Genomic DNA, 26,938 nt, shown 5'->3' on the forward strand with positions numbered 1-26,938 from the left:
GCATCCCGGTGGTATTTCCTTCTACATGGTAAACTTTCTCGTTTACAATTACTAAACCAGGTGACAATTGCTATTTGTAGCTCTTGTATAAGACAATCATTCCAGTGTCTTTTTTATTTTTTTTAATTGCAAAGAAACTAAAACATTAGTAGAACTGAATAGTTTACGTTTCAAATATTTTTTACAGAAATTTGTCTGGTAAAAAAAAAAAAAAACTGCATTTTTGTATGAAAATTCACATATTTGCTAGTGGCTGAAATTGAGCCCTAAAGGCAGAGGTGGACTTTAGACTTTTGTTTGCAAATACATAGTTTTCAACATCTGGTTCTGTATTGGTTCATCGAGAAGTGTCTTGTTATGTCATTTGTTGTATTATTTAAGACCACTTCGTCAAATATATTTGTTAATTAGTTTTAAGTCATGCAAGTCACAGGAACTTTAGACTAAAATTTGTATAATCGATATTAAAAAAAAAAGCAAAACCTCGATTCATTTAAAGGGTTTCTTAAATCATAAAAAAAAAACAAAAACAAAAACAAAAACCATAAGCACAGGAAGTATAAATTCCCATATTTCAACAAACAATAAGACAAACTCATCTCTGCCTTATCCCATTCAATGGGAATGTCTCCCTGAATATTCACCCTGCCAACTCAGAGCTGTTGTATCAGTTGACAAAACAGTCACCTGAAGGTCAGCCCCTGAGGCATTGCCTGAGCTTCTCCAAAGTGCTGATTTTCCTTTTCTAAAGGACTGGAAAATAAAGAGATAACACATATTGTTCTCAAATACCCAGGCTTTTATCTGTCGATCTCGGTTAAAGGCAAGGCATTAGCTGGGGAAAGTGGTGATGATTTTGCCCATGTTTGGTCTTAATTTCCACATAAACTGCAATGTCTTGTTTCCACTGTGATTTCACAGCAGAACAGGCAAAGCATATTAGTTATTTTATAGTAAATGGGATTTCAGTGAAGATAATGCTGCAATTAAGGCATGCAGTTAATACCTTTAAGGGGAAGAAGCAGCAGTGGAGCACTGCACCTGCAGCAATCATATCGTGCTTATCAAAGTCCTGACACTGAGTTTCTGTACCATTTTCAGATCATTTTATTGTTCCTCAGTAAATTTCTTGGTAAGGAAGTCTTCTACTCCATCTAGTAAATTTGTAACAGTCTCAAAGCAGAGTTACATCACTGCTGCTACTGTGCCTCTTGCCCTATTTTTGCAATTTGTAACCTTTTTTTTCCTCCCCACAAACAGTATTTGGAGAGAGAGTGGAAAAAATAATCGACCTATGATCATGTTTCCTCACTCCTCACCTAGTACTTGCTTACAGTAGGCAGATATTTGCTCATTAAGAACTGCAGTCTTCAGAAATAAAGGATGATACTAACTCAACTAAATCACTGCACTGGAATTTATTGACATAAGAGCTGTCAAGATTACTGACAAAATCTTCCTGATCAGAATCCAAGTTTAATATTCAAAGCCAACAACAATAGGAACAGAAATGTGTAGCCATCTGTCAGGTTCAGAATTCAAAAACCTACCTTGAGAAGCAGCAGGAGTTGATGCATACTTTTCCCTTCATACAGTAGAATTCTAATGTGCTTTTGCTGGTTAGCCTGGGCGTCTCTCTGGGACAAAAGATGTTTTGTGACCTGCTAGCACCCTATAGCCAAAAGGTCTGTAAAATCAGAGCTAAGAAACATTGTCTCTCCAGAGAGCAGCCAGATTCCTGTCTAGGCTATGGAATGATACATAACCCCAGGAGGAAATGGATTCCCAAACTGGGACTATTTCCTAGTGGCCAAAGACAGGACTATTGATGGGGTTTCTTATATTCACATATTTTTTCATATGATGGAGCAGGAGAAGAAGGAGAGGATTAAGAGAACGAGTGGAGTCATACAAACATATGAGAAATATATATACATATATATCCTATATACGTGTCTGCGGGAAGGGTGTTCTGATTCTGGTTCCAGTTCTCATCCCTCTTACCTTTACTATTGTGGCACAAAACACGGGACAGCAAGGTCTGCCATGACGTGCCTGTTTCAGCATGGTCATTGTCTACATCACCTGGCGGCTTTATCTGTGAAAATGCACAAAGCCACTTAGCACCTAGTTCTGCAAAGAACCAGGAGGTGATGAGTTCTTCTGGAAAGAACTAGGAGAGATGATGCAGAGATAAGAACCAATTCTTTCAGATTCAACACTTCATGCAGAACCCTTCTGCCAATTGTCAGGGCAATTTAGAGGACACAGAAACCAATGGAGAGAATGGTTTCATTTTACTATGAATAGTAAGGCAGCACAAAAGTAAAATGATACATTTAATAAAAGAATAAGCTTGCAAGTCAGCTTTAACAACAAGCAAAAATAAGCAAGTAATGCATCTAATCATTACTATACAAGAAAGAGAACAGTGATTGAGAAAGATACATCACCAAATGCCTAAACACCATCATCCAGAGTCTGCAATTGCAATTGCTGGAGAACTCTTCCTGTCAATTGGGAAAATCCTACATGGTGCATCCACCCTTAGGTGCGGCTTCCAAATTCGCCCTGAAAGGGAGTCCGGATTTATCACCCAAATCAGCCAGTCCTTTGACCTGTGTATATTTTTAGCACAGAAACACCTGGATCTGATGGCACACTGGGCCAGAGCCCAGGCCTCGGCTGGGTGGGTTTTCCCTGAAATATCATACAAACAAACCTCTATTAATATCAGTTGGGAAAGTTTCTTAAAATTTTATATTTCTTGCAGATAACTACACAAGATTATGGGCAAGTTTCCAAAGCAGCCCTTTTGGTGTTCAACAGCTTGCATAAGTGTGTCAGTCATCTATTTGTAGGTAAGTAATACTGATGGTGTTGGTCACACAGTGCCCAGGACTGTAAATCAGCCCTGGCTTAGGCCTGCTGCTCAGGCCTCAGCACATACTGATATTCTTTAGATGCAAATTCTTAAGCATTTGATGATTGCTTAAGAGATAGTGCATGTCCAGTGCACCAGGTCACAGAATTGACTCCCTTTAAATATTAAATGTCAAGCAAATGTCTGTATCTATACAACATAACGCATGTTCTGAATGCATTAATCTGCATTTCTAGCCTATATTTCTCAATCTTTACAATGCAGCAACCCAGCCTTCTGACTCAGGCAGTAATCATGAGGAAGTTTGTGGTATGAACCCAACTCTATTTAGGAATCCTAACAGCAATCAAAAAGCTGCTGGAGACAAGATGATGAGAAGAGCAGGGACATGGGGTTTTTTTGAGCATAAATCAGGTTTTGGAATGTTCTAAGCTGCAATTTACATTCCAGAGTCAGAGAGCACTCCTACTCAGTCATTACACAGCTGAGCACTTCTGAGACCATACAGTCAATATGTGCCTTTTGCAAAAAAACATGTTCACTATATGCACACAAAACCTACAGTGACTTAGTGAAGAAACACTCAGTCCCAAAGCAGTGCTGATGAAATACCCTTTATTCGAGCCAGGGGAAGGCACAGTCTGATCAGGCAGTTGTGAGGGTGCTGGGTGACATACCCCAGACACTAACAACAGGGAGGAATCCTGCTAGCTTGGACTCCTGCTTTTACTGTACAAACTTACTAGATGTGCTGGCTTTGCTTTATTCAAAGAATCCACCCGCGACAAAGAAAGGCTGCATTTTGTGACCAGCAAATATTAGAGTGTCTTTAGTGTGGTATCCTAGAAATCTCTGCAAATTTGTGTTTTACACATAACCATGATAATCATCATTGTTAACTGAGCCTTTGGCCTGACTACAGGCTCTTTATTGGAGTAATAGCTTTATTTGATTTATTAAATTAAAATTTATTATTTATTTAATTATTATTTATATATTTATTAAATTAAATTTATTGGAGTAATAGTAGCCTTTCAATGGGATCAGTTTTCAATAAAGCCAGTGACAGCAGCAAAGATGGTTACATTAATGTGATGCTCCTCGTTGCGGGCGGCACCCCTGGGGCTGGGAGCGCCCCTCTGCGAGGAACGAGCCGCTCTGAGGGGCATGGGGCTGGGAGCGCCCCTCCCGGGGGAACGAGCCGCTCTGAGGGGCAGCCACCCCCGGGGCTGGGAGCGCCCCTCTCGGGGGAACGAGCCGCTCTGAGGGGCAGCCACCCCCGGGGCTGGGAGCGCCCCTCCCGGGGGAACGAGCCGCTCTGAGGGGCAGCCACCCCTGGGGCTGGGAGCGCCCCTCTCGGGGGAACGAGCCGCTCTGAGGGGCAGCCACCCCTGGGGCTGGGAGCGCCCCTCTCGGGGGAACGAGCCGCTCTGAGGGGCAGCCACCCCCGGGGCTGGGAGCGCCCCTCCCGGGGGAACGAGCCGCTCTGAGGGGCAGCCACCCGCGGGGCTGGGAGCGCCCTTCTCCGAGGAAGGAGCCGCTCTGAGGGGCAGCCACCCGCGGGGACCCTCGCCTCCCTGAGGCGGTGCCCGGGGAAAGCTGGTGGCGGCCCCAGGGTGCCGGGAGCGGCCGCTCCGGGTGGCCACCCTCAGGGGCTGTGGCCAGGCTCGGCGACGCGGGAGGCCGCGGGAAGCTCCAGGAGGCGAGCCGTGCCTTCGAGGCGGGCAGCCGGACTCCGGCACGCTCCAGCGGAGAACGGCCGGAGGGCCGAGGAGTAGCGAGCCGAGCCGCCACCGCACAGCGGGGCTCCGCTCTCAGTCAGCCACAGCCACCCCCGTCTCCGCACGAGGGGCACCTCAGCCCCCCACCGGGAACCTCTTCTACGCGAAGAGACCCGGGGGGTCGCTGCAAGGAGCTCCACTGGAACACTGGGCGGCGGAGGAGCAGCGCCGTGGGGCGGGGCAGCTCCTCCCCGCCACCACCGGAGGTGGGGCCGGGCGGTGCCGTGGGGCAGCGCTGGCATTTCCGCAGAGTCGTGGTTTCGTGTAGGAGTGCTCGTCTCGTAGCAGCGGCTGGCGGACGGACGGACGGACAGACGGACGGACGGCTGGTCGGCCCGCCCGAAGATGACAGACGCCCTGCTGTCCCGTCAGGCGGCGGAGCCGGCGGGGGACGGCTACTTTCGGAAGGTGGGAGGCTCGCTGGCCAGTCCGGGGCGGGTGGGTTGCGTGCACAGCGGGCTGTGTGCCCGGGGCAGCGCCTCCCGAGGGCGGCTCGGCGCTCCTGGGGTCCCCTGTCCGTCGCTCAGGGTTTGCTTTCTCCCGGCGCAGCGCTGTGGGCTCCGTCCTGTGGCTGCCCGCGGGCGCGGGGAGCAGCCTGGGGGCAAGCGGGATGGGGACCTGGCCCTGAGGGAGCGCGGCCGCTCGGACCCCGGCGGCCCTCCCCTGCTTCTGAGCTGGGCGTCTCCCTGAAGGACAGAGCCCTCGTAGCTTCCCAAAATGAGTCAAATTGCACTTGTCCGCCGTCTTCTTGCTGTCTTTATTTATTTTTCCTCCCGGTCTCTTCCCCGGTCTCGCTGCGTCTCCTCGCGCGCTTTCTAGTAAATTGCCGTATGTACCTGTAAGAAAGTTTACTGGAGTAAGGTAACGAAGTTAACAGATTCATTAGGAAGTTCTTAATGAACATCTGCCCTAATTACTCTTCAGACTGACTGGGCGGCTTATGCCATAACCTGCACCTGAGTTCTTTCTGCACAACAGTAATTAGAGTTAAGTATTGCCTGTAATGCAGCCCTGTGGGGTTCTGTGAACTTCACTGGAGGTAAAGGGCAGGCAGTAAGTGCCGTTTTCAGAGAGGTTTGGTTCGCCCTTCCCTCGCTGTTTTTAAGTTCTCAGCACCTGTAAATCCCGTCCATAGGTACATGGGGGTTTTGGTGTAGATTCCGGATCCAGGACCATGAACTGTCCGTCTATGGAGGGGGTAAAAAAAAGCTGCAGATATCAGGTTGTTGCTGCTCGGCTTTGCGCAGGAATAGCCCCATTGCGCACTTAGCAACCACCTGCATTACCTGACAGGGAGGCACATAGGCTTGGCTTTGTTGCCGTCCTTACAGGCTGTTGGATTTTTTTGGCCACAGTATTTGTCAAATTCGTGAGCCTTCAGGAACGTAAACAGCACTGACCTTTAGCCGAGGAACTGTTTCTAGCTGAAAAGAGCCAAGCTTTATCTGTGCCAACCATGCTGCAAGGAATCACTACCACCTTGAAAATAACTAGAGAGACTGAAACAAAACTTGGACCAAACCATGTCTGGCTTCCTCATTTGAGTAATCCTACTGTAATATTTGGCGAATAAATCACTTTTTTCTTAGTAGTCTTTAGCAGTGTTTCTCAGTCATACTTCCCAAGTCTTGAGCAGTCTTTCCCAATGTGGCCAAGTTGTAATTACTTCGTTTTCGTAGCTGTGTTTTCTACACTGTAGGAATCTCATAGGCTGCCTTGAGGCATGCTAGTGAAAAAGTTGATTTCATGAACTAAGTTACTGATAAGGACTTACTGAAGTTTAGTAGCCAAGTTGTGCCTCAGGTCATAAGAGTAGTAGATCTTCTACACTCAGACTTGCTAAAAGAGTTTGTTTTCAATCAAGTTGTTTTATGTTGCAGTTATGGTCACTGAAACAGTATTAGATCAGTGTAAAGCCTATTGGACAGGAATGAAGTTTTTCTCATATATGAAAATAAGATCAATTTAATACCTAATCAGGAGCATCTTTCCTATTACTTACTGCTTTAAGACATAAGTAATGAAAAAGTGAGAATCTGATAAAATCTAAATGAGCCACATGCTGCAGTGAAATATTCTTGCCTCTGTTCCCTCAGATCTTGGAAAGGTTCAGCCAGCTCATAAGTGTCTTTAGTAAAGTTATGAACTTCAGATTAGGCTAGATGCTCAAAGCCTTTAGTCCCTAAAGGTAAGAAGGAAAATGGTATACCTTGTTATATGTTAGTTGAATGGTCTCAAAAGTCAGAGCTTTAATTCTGATTTAGCAGTTCTAGGTGCAGGGGGAGGAAAAACAAAACACCAAAGGAACGGACCAAAACAATCCCTCTCTGGGATCTTTAACAGGTACAAGCTGGGAACCCGAGGAGATTGTTTAGATGTGGCTTCTACATGTCCCTGTGAACGGCATACTTGGTGATTTCATGTGACTGAGATTAGGGACAGAGCTTTTGTTGGGTGTCCATGGGTCTTCCCCCTTCCCCTCTGAGTTATCTTGGTATTGTTTTCTCCTTCCTTCCTAAATCCCACTATTTGTTTTCCTGAAAAGATCTGAGGGTTGATTTACCACATTTGTTGGTGCAGAATGACATCACTTTCCAAGGACAGTCCTTGTGTTTTTAGGTCAAAAGGTACTTGCTTAATTGACTTCTGTTATTTTGTAAGCTGTGTATCAAGGTGAAGACGCTTGCTTTGCATCAGTCCTGCTCAGACGTGACTTCCAAGCACTACTTACACAGTGAGGTTGTCTCCCATACTTTCTAAGACTATTGTGCACAATGAAATTTTATAATTAAGAAAAATTGGGCAATTTACGCAGTATCCAGTTGTTTTAGACTCTTGATTTCTTTTGATGAATGGATTACTATGGGAAGTGTGCTCAAAGTCTCTCTTGTCTTTTATGTATTATGCTTTTTGAAATTTTAAATACAGCATACCAGAAAGCAGCCCTCACTATCCCCAAGATGCAGTATGTTAAATAACTTAAATAATTATTTTTTGTTTAGTGTCTTTTTTTTTTTTTTTTAGTGTAGGGAAGGGGCCCCCATAAAACTATGACTGGGGACAGAGATGCACAGTTGTGTTTTCTGCTTTGTCTTCTGTGGCCACACTAAAAAGTGACTCTGCCATGAGTCTGAGCTGTGATAGGTGCCAGGAACTGAAGTCCACTTGCACCCTTGCTCAGATTTACCCTCCCCATTCCCTTCCAGTGATGTCAGAGCTGCTCCATATGTCCCTTTTCCCTTACCCTGTCTTTTTCCACTGTCTCATATATTCCTGTAGCAAAGATTTATCATTTATATGTGCAAAATCAAATTTTTCCTTAAACCTGTAAGATGCTTTGAGCTGGTTCAATGCTGCTGTTTCTTGTTTTTTTAATTACCTAATTTTAAGGAAATGACCTGTGCAGCCACACAGGGTACATATAACTCTATCACTGTTGCTCTTATATTGCCCTTCCAAAACAACCCTCTTGAGCTCTTTGATGAGCTGCAACCAAACTCGTGAGAAGAATTTTACTTCTAAAACCAAAACAGACAACAACAAAAAAATATCCTTTGTGGTGTCCCGAAGAGGGTATGGCAAAAGGGAAGAAGCACCTTACTTTCCATCAAAAAGAAGATAGAGCTTCTGCCTGGAACTTTAATTTCTGGGATGATAATGTAGCAGGAACTGGTTTTGCTACTGTTGTGTTTATCTTGGCTCGTTTCAGTGTACATTGCCAGGGCACACTGTACCTGTTCTCCGAGGTGGTGTGAGAGCTCTTGGGCCATGAGCCTCAGCTCTTGACCTACTCTGTGTGGAGTTTCACATTCCTTCACTGTTACTGACAGCAATCTGGGAATCAGCCATGCATGTCCCACACATCCATCCAAATTCTGCCCCCAGTCTTCCTTGTCTATGAAAATAATGACAAAACTAATGAGAAGAGCAAAGAACCATTTGTTTCAGAAGCATTTAGACAGGAAGCATTTTTCAACAGACCAACAGTAATTAAAGAAGGTCATGTGTGCTTTGCTTACATTAGATGCTTCTCCCAACCATGGTTCTATTATACACCTGCCATGGTTCTGTGGCTTGTTTACCCTCTCAAATGTCTTCCTGGGTTTTTTTTAGTTATCTTTGAATTCTTATGAGATAATCAGCCTTCTTTTTCAAGCTGTTTCCCCTTTTATTTATTTTTTTTTTACAGTACTCCACATAACTTTTTACAGTACACCACTCCAGTAAGCTTTTGCAAAGTAAATATCCCCGAGACACATCAACATAGAGAGCTCAGGATATTTATGATAGAGTGCTCATCCAGTCATGGGATCCAGTGTGTGATGACCTGTTAGTAGGGCTATGCCTGCCTTATTTCTGTTTGTTTGTTTGGGGGTGGTTTTTGTTTATCCTGTTTGGTTTTGTGGTGGGTAGGAGTAGAGCAGGGAAGAGATACCTAGCAAGTTCTTTCTACTCTGTTTCTCCCACCTTGACTCACTGCTTTTTAACACCTTACACTGGCCATATTTTCAAAGTTCTCTGGGCAGTCAGAAAGTTGCAGTAAATGGTAAGAAGAAGCCACAGTTAATTTTCCAAGGTTAACATTTCTGCAGCTCTCTAGCTTTGGCTGGCTCAGCATGAACCATCCCAGCTGCAGTTTGGCTGCTGTGGATAGCAGTCCACTGTGCTACACAGAGAACAGCTAGCTTAATAAAGCTTTAGATTCTGATCACTTGAACAAAGGTGCATAATTTTTTTCTCTTTCTAAGCTTTGCTTTCATCTGTGAGGCTAGATACCTATCACATAGACCCAGCTGATTCAGAATGAATGACTGGATATTAGTCCCCTGTGTCAGGGAAGAAGGCTAAAAGCAGAAGCAGGCAGCTCCATAAGTGAAGCACCAGACTGAAAATGATGATAAGGTATGGTAACTAGCTCATGAATCAGCACTTCCCTCATTAACTCCGTGTCCTTCCCCTCTTTTTGAGCTTTTTTCTGCAGGGCTTCCCCCCACCTGTTGTTAATGTATCAGTTTACCAGCCTGCCACACCTGTCCTTCCACTGGGGTTTAGCTCACGGGGTTCTTTTAAAGTCATTAGTAGCCAGGCAACCATCAACGTTAGCATTGACACAGGAATATTTATTTGGTATTTGTTCTCTTTCCACTTGCCTGGCAGGACAGAAACAACTTAGCAATGATTCATAACCCTTGACATCCAAAGTCCACTCATTATATACAAATTCATAAAACCTAAAACAGAAAGTAGGCCTTCATATGAAACTTAAGAATCATCTGAAACTTGATTAGGCAAGAGACAGACATCTCTGATGAAACATTAATGTTAAATTTTGCTTAGTGAGGGCTGTGACAAGATGCAGTTCATGTAGGAAATACATATTTGGGGTCCAATACAATAATTACTTCTTTAGCTTTAGATTAATCTTTGGGCCAGGCACTTAGAACTATAAAATATTTCATTCATAGCACAAGTAGACCAGGCTCTGGAAGACCAGATCCTCCCAACCTCTTTAATAAAAGCAAAAAACAACAACAACACACTCAGATGAAACTTGTGCTTCTGAAAGATCTAGAGTGTACAACTAAACTTTCAAAACTGAACTAGTGGTAATATTCAAAAAGAACCATTCATTATAGTACTGCAAGAAGGTAAGGAAATGACAATTTAGCAGGACTTGTAGAAATACTGGTGTGAATATGCTGTTTGCTGTGATTGCTGCCAGAACCAGAGCAGTTGTGTGCACAAGTTCCACCCACATTTGTTATTTAGACATGCATGTTTAGGTACCTGGAGGATATGGCCATTGGTGTACACTGCTGGCCTGGACAAGCAGCACTGGCTGGAAAGGACTGTTTTCCTTTCAGCAAGGAGCCACACCCAGTTTCAACTCTGTGTCACCTTCAGACAGTGTGGCTCATCTTAAAAGTTCAAACCACTACTTTGTAAAGCATATTTATGTTAATTTCGAATACTTACTGCCATTACTCATTGTTTGGCAAACAGTCATGATTTTTGCATTCATCATGACTGGACTTCAGATGTGAAGCATGTAGAAATGCTGTTTGGGAAAGGGATCTTCTGCATGGAGCAAGACAAACCTAAGCACTTACTTGGACCTGTTTGCTAAATAACTTTTTAGTATACAGAATTTGTGCTTAACACAAGGGGGTATCTTTCCCAGACTGTATTTCTTGAGGGTTTTTTTCAGATATTGGTTATTTGCACTGTTCTCTATGCAGACTTCTACCTTTGTGAGATGAAGCTCTTTTTGGCTGAGAGATAGGGTAACTGAGAGGCATTTTAAAAACTTTTATTCTAGTTTTAGTCTCATGTGAAGGGTGAGACAGTACAGATGTTACAATTCACACCATCACAATCAGAAGTTAACTATTTCATAATTCCAATACATTATAAGCATTTCTTGGATTATTAATTACTTCTCATGAGTCTTACTATAATGCATTTTTCATAGTTCTATTTCTCTGAAGTATCTAGTCTTATTTGTAAGGTTTTCTTTTGACACTTGTTTCTAGCTCCATTTCTCTCTCAACCATGTCTGTCCTATTCTATGGCATTTCTAAGTCAGCATTTCTTAGCTCAAAGTCTGCATACAGATGCAGACTACGTGAGCTTTCTGTCTAGCTTGGAGAATTTTCTATAAATCCATTTCCCACACTACCCATCAGTTTTATGGCAGCTTGAATACAATTGAGAGTTTGAGCCTGCAAATGAGCACAAACCAGCTGAATGTCTTCATCCCCTGTGCAGGAGATAGAAAGAGCTACATTTTCCAAAAAGTGAAATGTTAATTCCTCCTTCTTGGAGCCATATGCTCAAACAGGTGAGCATATCCTGAAAACAGACTCCTGTATCCACAAGAAGCCTCTGATCAAACCTGTCACACTGGAGGTTATACAGATACCTTGGTCTGCCAGTGCCTTGTCCTCTTAGGCCTAGGGTTGGTTTTCCTTCCTGTAGAGAATTGTGCCTGAGGACCTGAAATGGAGGGAAACATCTCTTAGGCTTTTTCTCTTTGCAGAGAGTTTCAGATCACTGCAGTTTTGTACTCATTGTTCAGTGAGAGCTTGATCAAAAGTTCATTAAAATGGAGAGATCACATCTACAAGCTCCATGGGCTTGGGAATCAGACAGTTGATCTTCCTGAAAAAATTCTGAAGTGAAGCTGGAAAGTATTTGAATGATGTCATCAAACCTGTTTGGCACACAGAAAGGGCCAGGGAGTTCTGGGAGGAAGCTGCAGCTTTACAGAAAAAAAATGAAAGGCAAGGATACATTTTAAAAGGATGATTGACCAAAGTGGTCAAGAAACAAGTTGGAAGGAAATACCTGTGCACAAATATGAGGATAACAGGTCTGAGATGAGAATTAAATACTCAAAATGAATGCAAGAGCTAGAGGAAATAATTGGTGAGGTTCAAATGAAAAATGGCATGGATAGAATGGAAGGAGATAAAGCTTTGACTAGCAGTTGCAGAAAAGACCATAGAACACAAAATGAAGGAAAAGCAAAGTGGGGAAGAACAACTCCATCCCAGAAGAAGAACCAGACTAAGAGCAGACAGCAGCTTGTGGCTACAAGACCACGTTATACACCAAAGCGTGCATTGCTTGTGTCTTTGTGTATAATTGTGTGCAAAGGAGCAGAAAGTATTTGGTAGTTAAAGGGCTGCTTCTAATGTGAGGTGAATGAGTTTGCTGCATGTGTGCATTCTCTCCAGTAAAAAGTTCATCTTCTATCTGTGTTGTGGCTTGACACTGGCCAAACACCCAGCACCCATGGAAGTCCCAATTGCTCATCCTCTCTTGTTCTTAGCTGAGCAGAGGAGAGGGAGAAAACAAAAGATAACTAAGGGCTCATGAGTTGAGATGAGGACTGGGAGAAAACACTCTAAAGGCAAGACAGGTTCAAATTTAAAGGTACAAGGTAAATTTATTATTAACAGAGTCAGAGGAGGATAATGACAAGTAAGATAAGCCTTTAAAACACCTTTTTTCCTTGCAGCCCTTCCCTGATTCCCACCAACAGTGTAGGGAGACAGGGTGTGAGGTTTTTGGTCAGTTCAGCACCCAAGATCTCCTGCTGTTCACTCAGGGACAGGAGTCTTTTTTCTGCTGTGCTATGGGTCCATCCCACAGGCAAACAGGCTTCCCAAAACTGTTGTGCTGTGGGTTGCTCATCCACAGGGTGCAGCTCTCTAAAGACAGGCTGGCTGCTCTAGCTTGGGAGCAAGGGCTCTCTATCCCTGGCAGCAGGGCCCTCTCTGTTCCAGTCTCCCACTGGATCACAGCTGTCTGTGGCACCCACAGGCTCCAGTGGATCTCTACACCCCCTGTGCACTTCATGCATTGCAGGAGGACAGTTTGCTTCACCATGCTCCTCACCACAGCTGGCAAAGGAATCTCTGCTCTGACACCTCAAACACCTCCTCCCCTCTTTCTTTCCCACTGACCTTGGTGATCCTATGTTGTTTTCCCTCATTTCCTCCTCTTCTCTGACTAGAAGAAAAACTGCTGCTCGTAGGTGCCATTGGCAACAAATTCCACCAATTCAAAGGTTCCTGCAGGATCCCACTGTTGTCATCTTATTGCAGGGGTTCCATAATGTTGTCTCCTTATCACAGAAGTTCCATACCTTCTTGGTGTTTCTCATGGGCAGCTCCTCACAACACTGCCTCTTTCCTCTTCACAAAGCAGCTACTGACTCCAACTCCCTTCTCACTCCCCCACCCACCCCACTCTTTTATAGCATCTTCTGCTCATTGCTTACAGCTGGGGCCTGTTACAGTCAGGCCTGTTCCTAATCTCTGATAATTGGCCCAGCTGCAACTCCTTAGGGGTAAGATGACTTTCTACACTATCTTTATTTTCTCATATTCTATCCCCCTACATCCCACCGTGCTGAGAGGTTGATTTTGTTTGGGTTCCCTGTCAGAGAATTGCTCACCAGGTTTCCCCTGCCAGCCAGGCGGCCGCGCTGGCACTGCACAGGCAGTGGGGGATGCTCTGGCACTGGCATTATTTAACCCTCTCCTCAAACGGGGTGCTAGGAGGGAGAAGGCAGCACTGCCCCTGCCCTCCCTCCCAGCTGTGGCACAGCTGGCCAGGGTGGCCAGCAGGCAGGGCATGACTTGAGCTGTGCTGAGATGGTGGCCACAGCACCTCGCCATCCCTGGGAAAAATCACCTGTGCACTGTTTGGGTTTTCTCCTTAAATGTGGCATCCCAGAGGCATTGCCAGCCTCTCTAACCGAGCCAGCAGTGTGTCCATCTGTCAGACACTGTGAAAACTTCTAGCAGCTTCTCACAGAAGCCATTCCTGTGGCCCTCCCCACTGCTAAACACACCTGTCAAGCTGTCTGTGAGAGCTTCCTCAGTGAAGAGAGCTCATGCTGTGAGTGGTGTTTCAATGCAGAAACATTGCAGTGTAGTAATTCAGTGTGGTGTGGTTTTTGAAGTTATGTGGCAAATGGTGCTTCTGAAGATGTTTGCACACAAGTTTCCTGGCATTTTACCTGTTTATTACAAGCTTTTCAAACTAGGTATGTAGAATTAATATTATTGGGTCATGTGCCTTCTCAGTTGAAACTAGAGTAATCTGGTTTCGTCAGCTCATTTCTCTTTTGTCAAGTCCATTTGCTTTCACTTGACAACAAAAACAAGAACTGAACTTCACAATCAGAATTTCATGTTCTATTTAAATACTCGCTTTTGTTTTGTTGGTTGGTCATTGCTTGACCACTCATAATTAGAGCTTGTTAATAGATTTTTAAATGCTCTTATAAGAAAATAATTTTTTTCTAGTCAAAACTAAGAGGGAGAGGTCCAAAATAGTGCATAATTTAGTGGCTGGAGTAGTTGAAAGAAGACTCAGAGAAGTCTGAGCCTCCTTCTTGTGTAGCACACAATACAGCAGGACTTTGATAAGCTTTGTAATGATACCCAGTGAGGCCACTCAAAAGGGCATTCTTCGTTTAAGGGTAAGCCTAAAACAGGGACTTTATTTGCTTCAGAGTTATTAGTTAAGGCTGAAGGCATGTGCTGGCAGACTCTTGAGTATTAAGATTCAAAGGCATTTGATACTTTAAAAAAAAAGGGGTGGTAGAGGCAAAGAATAAATTGTGGAAGAGAAATTTCTAACATATTTTAAAAATGTGTTAAAATTGTGTTTCCCTTAAACAAAAAAGGACAAACATGCAGTCCTATTCATCTGTAGCAGTTTTAGCTCAGAATACAATGGCTCAGCCCTGCTCAAACACAGGGTTCAGCAGTTTGAGTCTGGTACTTGTGTAAGGCATGCACACACACAGGAACATTCTTGTGAATTCTGGATTTCACACTTTACTCTTTAAGAGCCTAATTTGATAAGAGTCTGACAGTATAATCGTTTTACCCTGTTAAGCTCTATTTTGGTACGTTTGAGATGTGAAGAGAGGAGCCTGGGGAAGGAGGGGGAGGAATTGTACTGAAGGTCTGAGCCACCAGAAGGAAAGATGAGAGAATCTAAAAGTGAGAGCAGATTTTTGAGCCCAAACTTTGAGCACCACAGTCTATTTTGGACAGAGCTGTATTTCAAGGCTGCTTATATCCCGGTACAGAACTCTGATATTTTACAAGGGTTAAGCAGAAGCTTTGATGGGGGTTGCTGTCTTGCCAGAAAGTGTTTTCATAAGATCCTAGAAACTTTAGAACATTCTGTCAAATTTGGTTGCATTTGCAAAATGTCTTGAAAATATTTTTAGTGGAGAAGAGAACTTGTGAACTCACATGTGAACTTAAGGTTTAAAACAGATATTTTCTGTTTGAATTTTGAAGTTAAAATGTACTGTGTTCATGGTCTCTTTTGGTTTTAATGACCAAGTTTGAGACAAGAAATACTGTTAATGTCAGGTCGTCATTGCTGTCAAGGTAGCTAATTTGTATTCATACAGAACCTATGCCTTTAACATTGAATTTAAATGAACCTTTAAAGCTCATTTAAATTCAGTGTTAGTTCCTCTGAAGTTTCTTCCAACAGCAACAATAAATTTGTTTTCTTAATTCTAGGGATGTAATCCTCTTGCTGAGACTGGACGAAGCAAACTGCAAAATCAAAGAGCTCTTCTAAACCAACAGATCTTAAGAGCAGTGAGAATGAGAGCTGGTGCTGAAAATCTTTTAAGGTGTGTCTCATGGTTTCCTAGTTTTCTTGCCCAAGCAACAATTGTTTAATTTTCTTTTCATTTTGTAGAAGTCTCTTAGCTCTTGTATTTTGTCCTGTTTCCCCCAAACATGCTGCATCTCTTACTGTAGAATGATTTGTGAATCTCCCTGAATTTCTTTCAAGCTATAGCTCTACAGAGTCATTATTTGCATTCAAGTGCTCTTTCATACTATGTTGGAGTAAATGTTGGAGTAAAATGTTAGATTTTCTTAGGTTGCTCTCTTTGTTCTGCTTTATTGCTAGTGATAATGGCCAGTGAACCTTGCTGAATATTGTAATGAGTCCCTTTTACAATCAAATAAAGGTATTGCCACTGTGCTGCTGGCTTTTCCCAAGATCCTTTAGTTCTGTGCTGCAAAGTAGGAAGGACCATCCATTGCCATTTTTTCCTCCCTGTAATGATGTACAGGAGTGGCAGGGTAGCATACATCTAATTTGAGCTGGGTTACCAGCAGCTGCCACCAAATTCTCCTGCAGTTTGAGGTAACTTCATCTACTGCATTTTGTTAGGATATGTTTCCATATGTGCTGTCCCCATAGGAGCAGCCTTATGTTGACCCTGTGATTATCTCTTTGATAAACAGCCTGTAGATTTCTAATCTCACACAGAAGAACTGAAAATTATCCCAATTGTCCTCTGCAGTGGTTTCCTGTAGTGTCTGTTTCTCTGCAGCTGGAGCAACAATGGGTCTTCAAAACCAAAATCTAGTAAATATACTTAAGTAAGAATGCTAGGATAAATGAAATCTTCAACTTGTCATTAATCAATGGCTTGCCTGTTGTCTGTTACCTGCTTTATCTCCACTCTTGCAAGAGATATGACAGGTTGAAAACTTAGGTAATTCTAGCCTCTGTGACTGACTTAAGTGTGCTTTTTTTCCTGGTAATTAACTTAAGGAGTGAGACTTAGAATTTTCCTGCTCTTTGTATGGTTAGCAAAATTATTGTACCTGCTTTTGAAACAGAATACTTCATTCAGTTAATGTTTCTGTTTGTGAATTCAGGAGTGTTTTGGAAGGGCTAAAGAGATGAGTAATATCTACTGTGGAAACTGGTAACATTTAACCTAGATATCCTAAAGTTCAGTTTCTGCTGCCACTATTAACTGCTGAAATACTGAAGTTGCTATTTACAGGAGTGGGAACTCAATCTATTTAAGAGTAGAGGAACAGATTTATTTTTAAGATTTTAGAAATCTAAAATGAATTGGCACCTGTTGAACTATTAAAACTTGCTGGTTCTTTGAAAGAAGCAATTTTATAAGTAACCTGACCACCAGACAGTTCACATGATTAGTTGTATCTACAGTCTAAGGAAAAAACATAAACAAGCTTTATGTTTGCAGATTCTATTTGAATTTCATCAAGTTCTAAAAGAAACAGCCCAATTGCTGTCCACAGGAAGCCTCCTGGAGTAGAATTTAGAAAAAACTGGAAATGCAGGTTTCTTTACTTTCAGCTGAAAGTAAGCACTAGGCTTGAGGCACATGATCCACATAGTGCCAAGACTTTTGTTCTTAGAGTTTCTAAAAGTTACCTTCTCCTTTTTATTGGCTTCTGCTCTGGAAATTAAAATTAGATTCAGTGTAGAGTTATGTGAATCTTGACAATACCACATTGCCCCTGTAGCTGTTTTTCACTGGTTTTTACTCCAAAGTATGTCTATACAGTGTAAAAAACATGAAAAGGCCATCAAATTAAATTGACATGGATGTTCACAGCCATAGAGCAAATAGAGAAATCAATTTGGATGGAATTTTGGGGTTTCTGAAAAAGATATTCGAATCCCTCCTGTGGAGGATGGTAAGCTAGACCAAGCATGGAGCCTTAATGCATCATAATTCAAGTTCTTGTGGCATCAAAACGTGCCCATTTATCTGTGGGTGCTGCCTTTATCAAGGAAGATCCACCCCACAATATGTTTGTCTCCAGTTTGGTTTATCAAGGCAACAGATGTGAACATTGCTTAATTTAAGCAATCCAAAATATTCTCTAAAGTACAGCATAGAAAAATCACATAACTCATTTTTAATATAAAAAACAAACTTAGAGTTTTAGTCTTGGAATAATTAGTTCTTCGTCAAGGTGCTCCATAAAACTGGAGGACTGCTCCAAGTGGAGCCTAGATTTATGAGATGGTTGTTCATAAAGATTTATGAAGGTGAATTTTGTCTTGAAATAAAGGTAAATGCAAAATGCTGCAAATTTAAGTTTGTTCTTGTCTTCAGATTCAGACTCTAACATAAGGGTACAGTATCTTAAACATGGGTACCTTTTAGCTTAACCTCATACCTGTGGATTTATAGATACAGGTGATTTAAGTATCTTGAAAAGAGTAATATTCTAATGAAATTGTCAGTGTGGAGACTTAGATTAGAGATTGTGATATAAATACACAAGTAAGTAATCACAGATCAATGCTCAGGGTGTGTTAAATGCTAACATCCATTGTGCTTGCAGTTCAAAGTGTTGCCATTTAAATACATAAATGGTAAAGGAAACAAGCAAACAAAATCATATTTGCATCCAACAAAATCAAATTATAGAGAAAATTTTCTTGTATTAAAAAGATCTGGTTGAAAGATATTTCTCTCTGTAATAACTTTTGGGGGAAAGTTATTTTCTTTTATTCTTAAGGTCAGAAGTCTCAACAGAGCTTTATTCAATTTATAAGGTGGGAAAGTGTGTTGAAGAATGTCTCCTGACTCCTCCCACCTCCACCCACCTAGCTTCTACATAGAAAAAAACAAAATCACATAATCTGAAAACAGGACAGTGATTCTGATTAAGATGCTTTAGTTTTGTTGATTAATGTATCTGAAAATAACTGAAAGAATCTGAAATTCTTAGTCATACATGGAAAATCTGGATTATAGGACATCTTCTGTGGCTGCATGCTATTATCTGAAACTATCCCAGGCACTCTCTTGACAGAAAAATCTAATAAATTCTGAAACATGAGATCTTGTATCATCTCTTAAGGAGATAAAAAGAAATCTTAAAAATGCTGAGAATGCTTGCATTGGAGGTTGAAGGGGGTCAAGCAAGCTTGTAGAAAACCTTTTCTGAGCAACAAAAAATTGCTGTGTCTCTGCAGAGCAACCACCAACAACAAAGTACGAGAGCAAGTCCTGCTGGAACTGAGTTTTGTCAATTCAGACCTGCAGATCTTAAAGGAGGAATTGGAAGGACTTAATATCTCAGTAGAAGTTTATCAAAATGCAGAGTAAGTATAAAGCTACGTTATTCAATTATTAACAGATCTTCTGTTTACCCTTGAAAACAAAATTGTTTCTAGGGGAGCGTGAATGTTGGACACTAATCATGTGAAAGAGCAGAGAGCTTGATAGGAGGAGAACATACTTGGTGGTGGATTTGTTGACTAAGGGTTAGTCTGCATATTTGTCCTTCTCTTGGGAAATGTGTGTGCCACTGCTCCTTGGATGTGAAGTTGCTTTGAGGAGAGGAGCATTGTGAGCATTAAAAGCTCTTGGGGCTCTACTGTGAGCAGTTGGCACTTAGCAGAATTCCCATTGGAATGGGAGTTTGGCTCAGTGCATTCTGGAGTAACAAACTTGGCCATACAGTAATACCTCTTCTCAAATGTGGTGCATTCAGCAGTGCCCTGGAGCTGGAGGACAGAAACACAGTGCTGATCTGATGTTTAAAGCAGCCTAGGTAGTCTTGGATGTGTGATCTTCAGTGACAGAAAAACATCAATTTCTTGGCTAAAGCAGAGGAATTTTTAGTAGATGAAGCTGGATTTTTTTCCAAGATACTTTTCTCCACTTTGAAGAGCACACTAAGTTTTAAATTGCAATGGATTCCTGAAAGCTAAAACTTCAAAGTTAAGGAGTATTCATTGCCTGCATACTGAAATGATTTCTGAATCAGTTATATGTCTTGTTCCTCCTGAAACCAAATATTTACTGTTTGATTAACAGCACCTCAAGGTACAAATACACATGCTTCATGTGATGGGGGTATAATTTTGGGTCCCTCTTAGCACTGTTCTCATTAGGTGTTAAACTTCCAGGTGGATTACAAGGAATTCTTAATGTAAAAGGATGAATAACTTCCAACTGAATGCTGACTTGATGCAAAATATCTATGTTGTAATTTTCTCAAGCAGCAACTTGTGCTAAACTTCTTACCCTCCAACCCCCATGGCAAACTTTGACAACTATTTGAGGTGAAAATATTTTGGGTTTTTTTGGTTGGTTTTGGGTTTTTTTTGTTTTTTTTTTTTTTTTGAGATTTGGGTTTCTTGTTCAAGATTTTCCTGGTCTTCATAGATGCATGTGAGCACAGAGAGCAGTTACAACTGTGGAAACAAGAGCAAAGCTCCACAAGAACGATTTCTTTTTCTAGCTAAAGAATATTAAAAAATATTTGGATTCTCACTGAAGGATGAGCAGTAGGCAGGCAGAAGCCTTGAGGCTGGACAGCAGTATGCTTGTTATTCTCTCCTGATCCTACTTTCCCAGTCTATTTTCAATGGTGTTTTGCCTTTCTTATTCTTAAGCTCCAAATGCTTTTCATGTTTCATCAGCTCAGATATTCCCTGTGACTGCTGTCCAGCCTTTAACAGTAAGGAGCTATTAATAGTTCTGCCTATTGTGCATGCAGTTGTTAACATAAGGCCACACCCATGGTTCACTGGGCTACCCTGCATTGTGTTATAACAATGCAAGGGTTGGCCCTCCCAGGGCTTGCAGGCATTTCAGCTTGATTGAGAAGGGTGATGCTATTTCTTCTCAGTTCTGGAAATCCAGGATCACCTCCCTAACTGTTCAGTCCTCTCATGATTGGCTCCATGGCTGTGGCACCTTAGCTGTGGAAAAAAGTTCAATTCACTTTCTTTGAATGACCAATGCTGATATCTACAGGGCATGTGGATGGCACTAGAATGGATTAAATCACTAAGTTAGGATTTCTTTACCATGTGTCTCACTTCCTTTTGAGGAAAAAGTCTTGATATAATCTGTGGGAAAAGTGTTGAGGTTTCTTCTAAAAGCCTCATCAGAAATCAGATCATTTGCACACTTGAAATGGTGTTTTGGCTCTGCATCCTGGAAGTCCTTTCCAAGCTAGCAGAGCCACTTTCTGCATCATGCAGGACTCTTGCTCTGCTTAGGAAGCTGCATTTCTACTGCCACTCTCTCGAGATGGAATTTTCACCAATAAGAAAGTTGGTTTTGCTGACAAGACCATAAATGAACGTGGGATTTTGTAGTCGGTAATGAAATGCTCTAAACAATGGTTAGACAGTCAAAAAGCTGTTTGAAAAGTGAAAATATTAGATGAACTTTTTAATTGCTTGATACTGATCTGTTCAATCTACGCAACCAACTGCGTATCTGGAAGCTATTCTGACCCTTTTTCAAGTCAGCTCTCATCCTTATTGCCCTGTGATATTCTAGAGGTTAACACCTAGCATTGTCTAGAAATGAAGTAGCTCTTGGACTTGCTGCTCCTAGCCCTTTCTCTGTGACAGCTGGTGCACTTTGGCCCTGCCACATAAATAACCACTACATACAAAACCATTGGTAACATATAAAATACAGATTAGAACTGCTGATGCTTACCATGGCTCTTATTGTGGCACATCTCCTTGCTGCTGTGGAGCTAAATTGCAGTAAGGCAGCCTTTGAGAGTCCCCTTTCCTTTGCCTGGAGGAAAAATAGGCTTAAATAATAGGAAAAAAACAAAGTGCAGGCAAGTAGCTTTCTTCAATCCCTTCTTGAGAAGTACAGGCCATTAGGCAGGTTTGCTTGTGCAGAGAGGAACTGTATACTTTTCTCTTTACTCCATCAATGTATGAACTTCCTGTCATCAAATAAAACAAAAGTACAGAAGCAGAAAAAAAACTTGTGACTCTTTTTGCCTTTTTTCCATAGAGAGACTTTCAGTATTCCCTTGGTACCTCTTGGCCTGAAGGAAACTAAAGAGGTAGACTTTACACTCCCCCTCAAGGTAAGTTTTACATACAATTTCAGAATGAATAGTTAACAGTAATAACTTCCATTTCAGATTTGTTTAAAGAAACAGAAGTAATTTAGGTACAAATTATTTTTTGTTTTGCCCTAAGATCAAGATCATGCTATGTTAAAAATTAGCTACCACTGATTTGCATCATTGCTCCTACCTAATTAGGACAAGAAGTCCAAAAATGTTATCAGAAATTCTATTTTGAAGACAGAGTTAAACCAAAGAATAGAAATTCCTTCCATGGTTTTGTTTCTAATAATAGTATTGATTACTGGTGTAAGTGTGAGAGGAAGTAGTAATGAAGGTTTTACTCAGCATAATGTAGTGATACACCAGCTTACACTAAGATAGCTCACTTGTGAAGCAGTGCTGCAGCATTATTTGTTGTCTGATGTACTTTGCTGACTGTTTGAACCATCCTCTGTATTTTCTGTACTTCTGTGTATTGTGCAATACAGACTTTAATCTCACAGTAAACCATCTTGTATCACTGTAGCATTTGTGTCTATTTTTACTTCTGTGGGTTAAATTCCATGGTCAGATCATGCTACTGCTTCATGTCATTGCAGCTTTGTTATTTTTTAAGTGGAATTGCCCTAGTGAAGCTCACAAAAAGTTGGCAGTCTCTTTCTGTTAACAAGTTTTTATGGTCACTTGATCCCCTTGTCATTTTAGATAGCAGAGTTTGTTTGTCCCTTTCAAAACCACTAAGTGTTGTTGTTTTAAAACCAATTGGAGCTAATGTAGCAGATGTTTGGGTCCTTTACACCACAGGGAAATTGGTCTGATACCAAATCCTAATCCTGCTGTTTTACTGAAGTCTCTTTGTTACATGTTTGCTGAAAGGGAGTAGACACTGTTCAAATCACAACTGAATCAATTTTATACTGTTTGGAAGTGCAGAAAAAATAGTTTAGGCTAATTTTAGATATTACAATTTTTTATCTTTTTTTTCTCTTTTTAGGACTTTATTCTGGAACATTATAGCCAAGACAGTTCAGAGTATGAAGATGAAATAGCAGATCTCATGGATCTGAGACAAGTAAGTTCAAGTATGGTATACTAGGAGGTCTTTTAACAGTGGTAAATAATATTTGTATAGAATCAAAATGCAGCATTTTACTTATAGCTTACTGTACTCCAATTCACTTCATTTCTGAGACAAGGTGCATGAATGTCCATTGTCCAAGAGCTTTACAGTCTGAGTAAGGAAAAAGTGAAGAAACAGATGCAGTTATGCAAAATGATTGAGCTATTGATGTAAGTTTGTAAATTTTGTTAATCTGAGATTATTTTTTTATTTTAAAGTATTTTAAATTTAGCAGGGAGAGTGTTAAAGTGGATTAACCTGGCAAAATAATGTAGTAGAATGGTGGGTATTTCTGACTATTGTTTATTTCCTGTGCTATGCTAGAAACATAAGCCTTCTCTAGCTTTCATAAAATACCTACAATCTTTATTTAATTAACTTTGAGACTTGCCAAACAGATTCTGTTTGCTTTTTTAAAGGTTGTGTGCTACTTGTGTGCAGCTGAAAAACTTTTGGCATGAATCCATATGGCTTTAAGCTTCCTGTTCTCAGATTCCACACATTTCTATGATATGCAGAGGTCCAAAGGAAGCAGAGCTTTATCCTTGGGGTTTCAGTATTCACCCTGTAGCTCAATTTTATTCTGTTGTCTTTCAAGGCCTGCCGCACTCCTAGCAGAGATGAAGCTGGCATTGAGATGTTGATAAGCTATTTTCTGCAACTTGGTTATCTAGAAAACAGATTTTTCCCACCCACCAGGCACATTGGAGTTTTATTTACATGGTAAGTGTGGAGTTCATGTTTCTCTTCAGTCCTTTTTTTCCCCCAGAACACTGATTAATCATTAACTGTCTTTAATCTGAAGTATGTCAGTTTGTATCACCTCTTGAATCCCTGCAGTGTGTGTTGTCAATTTTTTTCTTTTATTTTCTTTTTTTTTTAAGTTAAAACTAAACCTGCATACAGTACACTCTTTACATGTTTAGAGTGAAAGCATTGGCTAGATTATGATTTGGGCTACAGGTTAGCACAAGGGAGAAAGAGAGGAAATAATCTTCATTTTGGATAGCTACAGATGTTTCTGAATTCTGAACCTAGGTGTACAAAATGAGGACAAAGAATGGGGTTACACCTTAATTCCTCTCCTTCAATTTGTTAAGAAGACCACTAGGGCCAGAAAAGAGAAAAGAACAGCATATTTTTTTATAAGGGAGTATTTACTATATCAGTGAGCAAAATTTGACTCTGAATTCAAATTTTTTATGATGAAAAAAGATGACTACTGTGTGGCCAAGAGAAACTGTTAAATTTCTAGTGAGAACTGCAAATAGAAACTTTAAACACAAGCAGTAGAGGATCTGACCATGCCAGTTGATCTTTGGCAGCACCTGTAGGAGAGGGTAGCAGCACATATGGATACTGCTCAGTCTGCTCTCCACCTCTGTGATGTTTTTTGGGCATTTCTGAGTTAAATGCAATGAGCTTATGGAGGCACTGCTGTAAAACCTGCTGAAAACTGTCTCAAATAAAGCTGTTCCCTGCCTGGTTAATGGTGTGGATTGTCCTTGTAGAACATAATGGTGTTTCTGTTCCCCTTCATTTTCACTGTAGCAGAACAGTTAATAATTCCACTGCTCGTTCAGAAAAACAGAATTAAAGTGCTTGTTTTTTTCCAATAGACTCTGCTAATCTTAACACTTCTAATATTTGTTTCCCAAGGTATGATTCCTTCACAGGTGTCCCAGTGTGTCAGCAAAATCTGCTGCTTGAAAAAGCCAGTGTTTTATTCAACATTGGGGCTCTCTACACACAGATTGGAACAAGGTGCAATCGTCAGACCCAGGCTGGACTTGAAAATGCCGTTGATGCTTTTCAGAAAGCTGCAGGTACACATCTTAAAATAATGGAAAGGTCTTCATGCAAATGTCCCCAGTCTCATTCTGATGTCATAAAGATTTCTGTGTTTCCTGCTGGCCTGATTACACTGAAAAGGAGGAATAGGGACAATCAGGAAGCCCAGTGAAGAGCTCAGATGAAGCTTTAAAACCTGGAAGTGCAGTCTGAACATGCAGATAAGATAGTGAGTGCAGTGGTTAATGATTACTGAACTGCAGTTCAAAGGTCAGAGTTACTGCAGTGGCATTAACTGCTTCATTCCTTGTTTCACTGGCACACCTGCTCTTACCTCAGTGGTGTCAGATCTGTACAAGAGACAATTGACAGCTTTGATAAAAACCCTTAAGCCTCGTTATCCATATGAGGGTCTTAAAAATGAATCTTACTTTTTCCTCTGGTGAAAGTTGCAATTCATTGGAAGTTGATTACCTGTTTTCCATAGATTCCAAAGGCAATCAGGTTCAAAATAATCCATCTGTCCCAAGCAAGGAGAATAGAAATTCCAATAAAGGGAATCCTTTCCCTTGAACTAACATATTATAAAGTCTTTTGTTTTCTTTAGGGGCCTTTAAATAAATTTTCTGATTTGTTTTGTAAGTATCATCTGTGCTACACATAATATTTAAAGACATGTCCTTTGTAATTAATATATTCTGTAGGATTTATTTCTGCACTGACATCTGTGACTATTGGTTTGCACTGTATGCCTTAGTTTGCACTTAGCCTTATCAACTAAAAGCTGTGGAGCACAGAGTTGAATTTTCATAAATCCCCTCCTTTGAATACACAGCTATCAAAAAAAATATTATTTCTTCGTGCATATTTAAAATAAATAAATAAATTATTTTTCAACTTTTGTGTTTCATCTAAAAGAAATTTCAATACTTGGGAAATTTCTCCGTTTTACTGCTGCTCCTTCATTTTGTAAATAAAAAAAAAATCACTGCTTTTCACTTCAACATATTTGCAGAACAGAATTAATGCAAAACTGGAAAGGTGTTATTTGCTACCACAGTTACCTTTGCAGGGCCCCAAAGCAGCATGCTCAGAGGCATTTCATTGTACCTGTGCATGGTGCTGTGACACTTCATTTTGTTGGCAGAGCATGATACAGAGTCTGTATTAACTGTTTCCCAGTGCTGAATGGAAGATGTTGCACAGAATTTGTCCTCAGCACCAGCAGAATTATGTTGAGAATAAAAAATACCATATTTTTTTCCTCCTATACTTTCAGTTCCTTTCAGTAGGGCACTCCATCAGTACTTGGGATATGCCTGTAAATTTGGGATTAATTTTCTTAGTGCAAAAAGGTAGAGATGGCCATGTTTTAAATTTGTTTAATGGCATATTAAAAATTCAGATATGAGTGTAAGATGGAAAATCAAAAATCACAGACACTGTTTAGTGGGAAAATACAGCACAACATAGCCAGAACTGTGTGTGGTGGCAGGAACTAAGATTACAGAAAGTGGAATCTTTAAAAGGCAGAGGCCATACTGTTACACCTCTGCAGGTCTGTCAGCTTTAGCAAGCCAGGAGAACTCACTAAACCAGTTTGATGAGATGCCTGCTGAGGGTTCTGCTTCCATCCATGAAACTGTTACTCACTATTGCACTACAGTTAGTGTTTGTTTCAGATTTGATAAATGATAGAAATTACTGGTGTTTTGGTGGAACCAAATGTCTAGAGAATAATCTTATTTTTACCCTATTAAATATATTTATATATCTATAAATGAAAATTCTAAGTTACAGGCACGGATTGGAGCTTTCATTGGGACACACAAGTCCAATTAGCATCATCTGAAAAGAAGATTAATATTTAATTAATATGTTTATGTCATTTCCTTCTATCCTGAGGTTCTACTACTGTCATCTCCTTAGAGCTGTGCAGATTTTTCTCTTTTTTGTCCCCTGTATAAGCCACAGCCTGCCACTCCCATGTATAAATCACAGTCAGTTCAGCACAGTCTTATGGTCAATCACAAGAACTTTTCCAAGCAAATCTGAAGGCAGTGCCCTCAGAACTTGCAGTTTCTGTAGCTCCTCAGAAGTGTAATTTTGACAGCTGTACTTGGGAATGGTTGATGGCAATGCAAAGCAAAACCTGTAGGTCAGTCTTAACTTCTTATGTGCC

The 26,938-nt window shown here is 41.1% G+C and overlaps 1 protein-coding gene across 3 annotated transcripts in view; it reads left to right on the plus strand.

Moving 5' to 3' along the window:
* Nucleotides 1-26,938, plus strand: part of RHPN2 (rhophilin Rho GTPase binding protein 2) — a 36,785-nt gene that overhangs the window by 1,224 nt on the left and 8,623 nt on the right. Inside the window, exons 2-9 of one of the 3 annotated variants that reach the window (XM_066557552.1) lie at nucleotides 2,774-2,861; nucleotides 4,934-5,073; nucleotides 15,729-15,844; nucleotides 18,982-19,110; nucleotides 21,785-21,860; nucleotides 22,840-22,917; nucleotides 23,564-23,688; nucleotides 24,625-24,791. In XM_066557552.1, coding sequence (XP_066413649.1) covers nucleotides 5,011-5,073; nucleotides 15,729-15,844; nucleotides 18,982-19,110; nucleotides 21,785-21,860; nucleotides 22,840-22,917; nucleotides 23,564-23,688; nucleotides 24,625-24,791 — 754 coding nt within the window. In that variant the 5' untranslated portion in view covers nucleotides 2,774-2,861; nucleotides 4,934-5,010. Of the gene's footprint in view, nucleotides 1-2,773; nucleotides 2,862-4,880; nucleotides 5,074-15,728; nucleotides 15,845-18,981; nucleotides 19,111-21,784; nucleotides 21,861-22,839; nucleotides 22,918-23,563; nucleotides 23,689-24,624; nucleotides 24,792-26,938 lie in introns of those variants that run through there. The other 2 variants (XM_066557554.1, XM_066557551.1) reach the window with 2 other exon arrangements.

This window comes from Molothrus aeneus, chromosome 11 (assembly GCF_037042795.1).
Source record: "Molothrus aeneus isolate 106 chromosome 11, BPBGC_Maene_1.0, whole genome shotgun sequence".
Taxonomy (NCBI): domain Eukaryota; kingdom Metazoa; phylum Chordata; class Aves; order Passeriformes; family Icteridae; genus Molothrus; species Molothrus aeneus.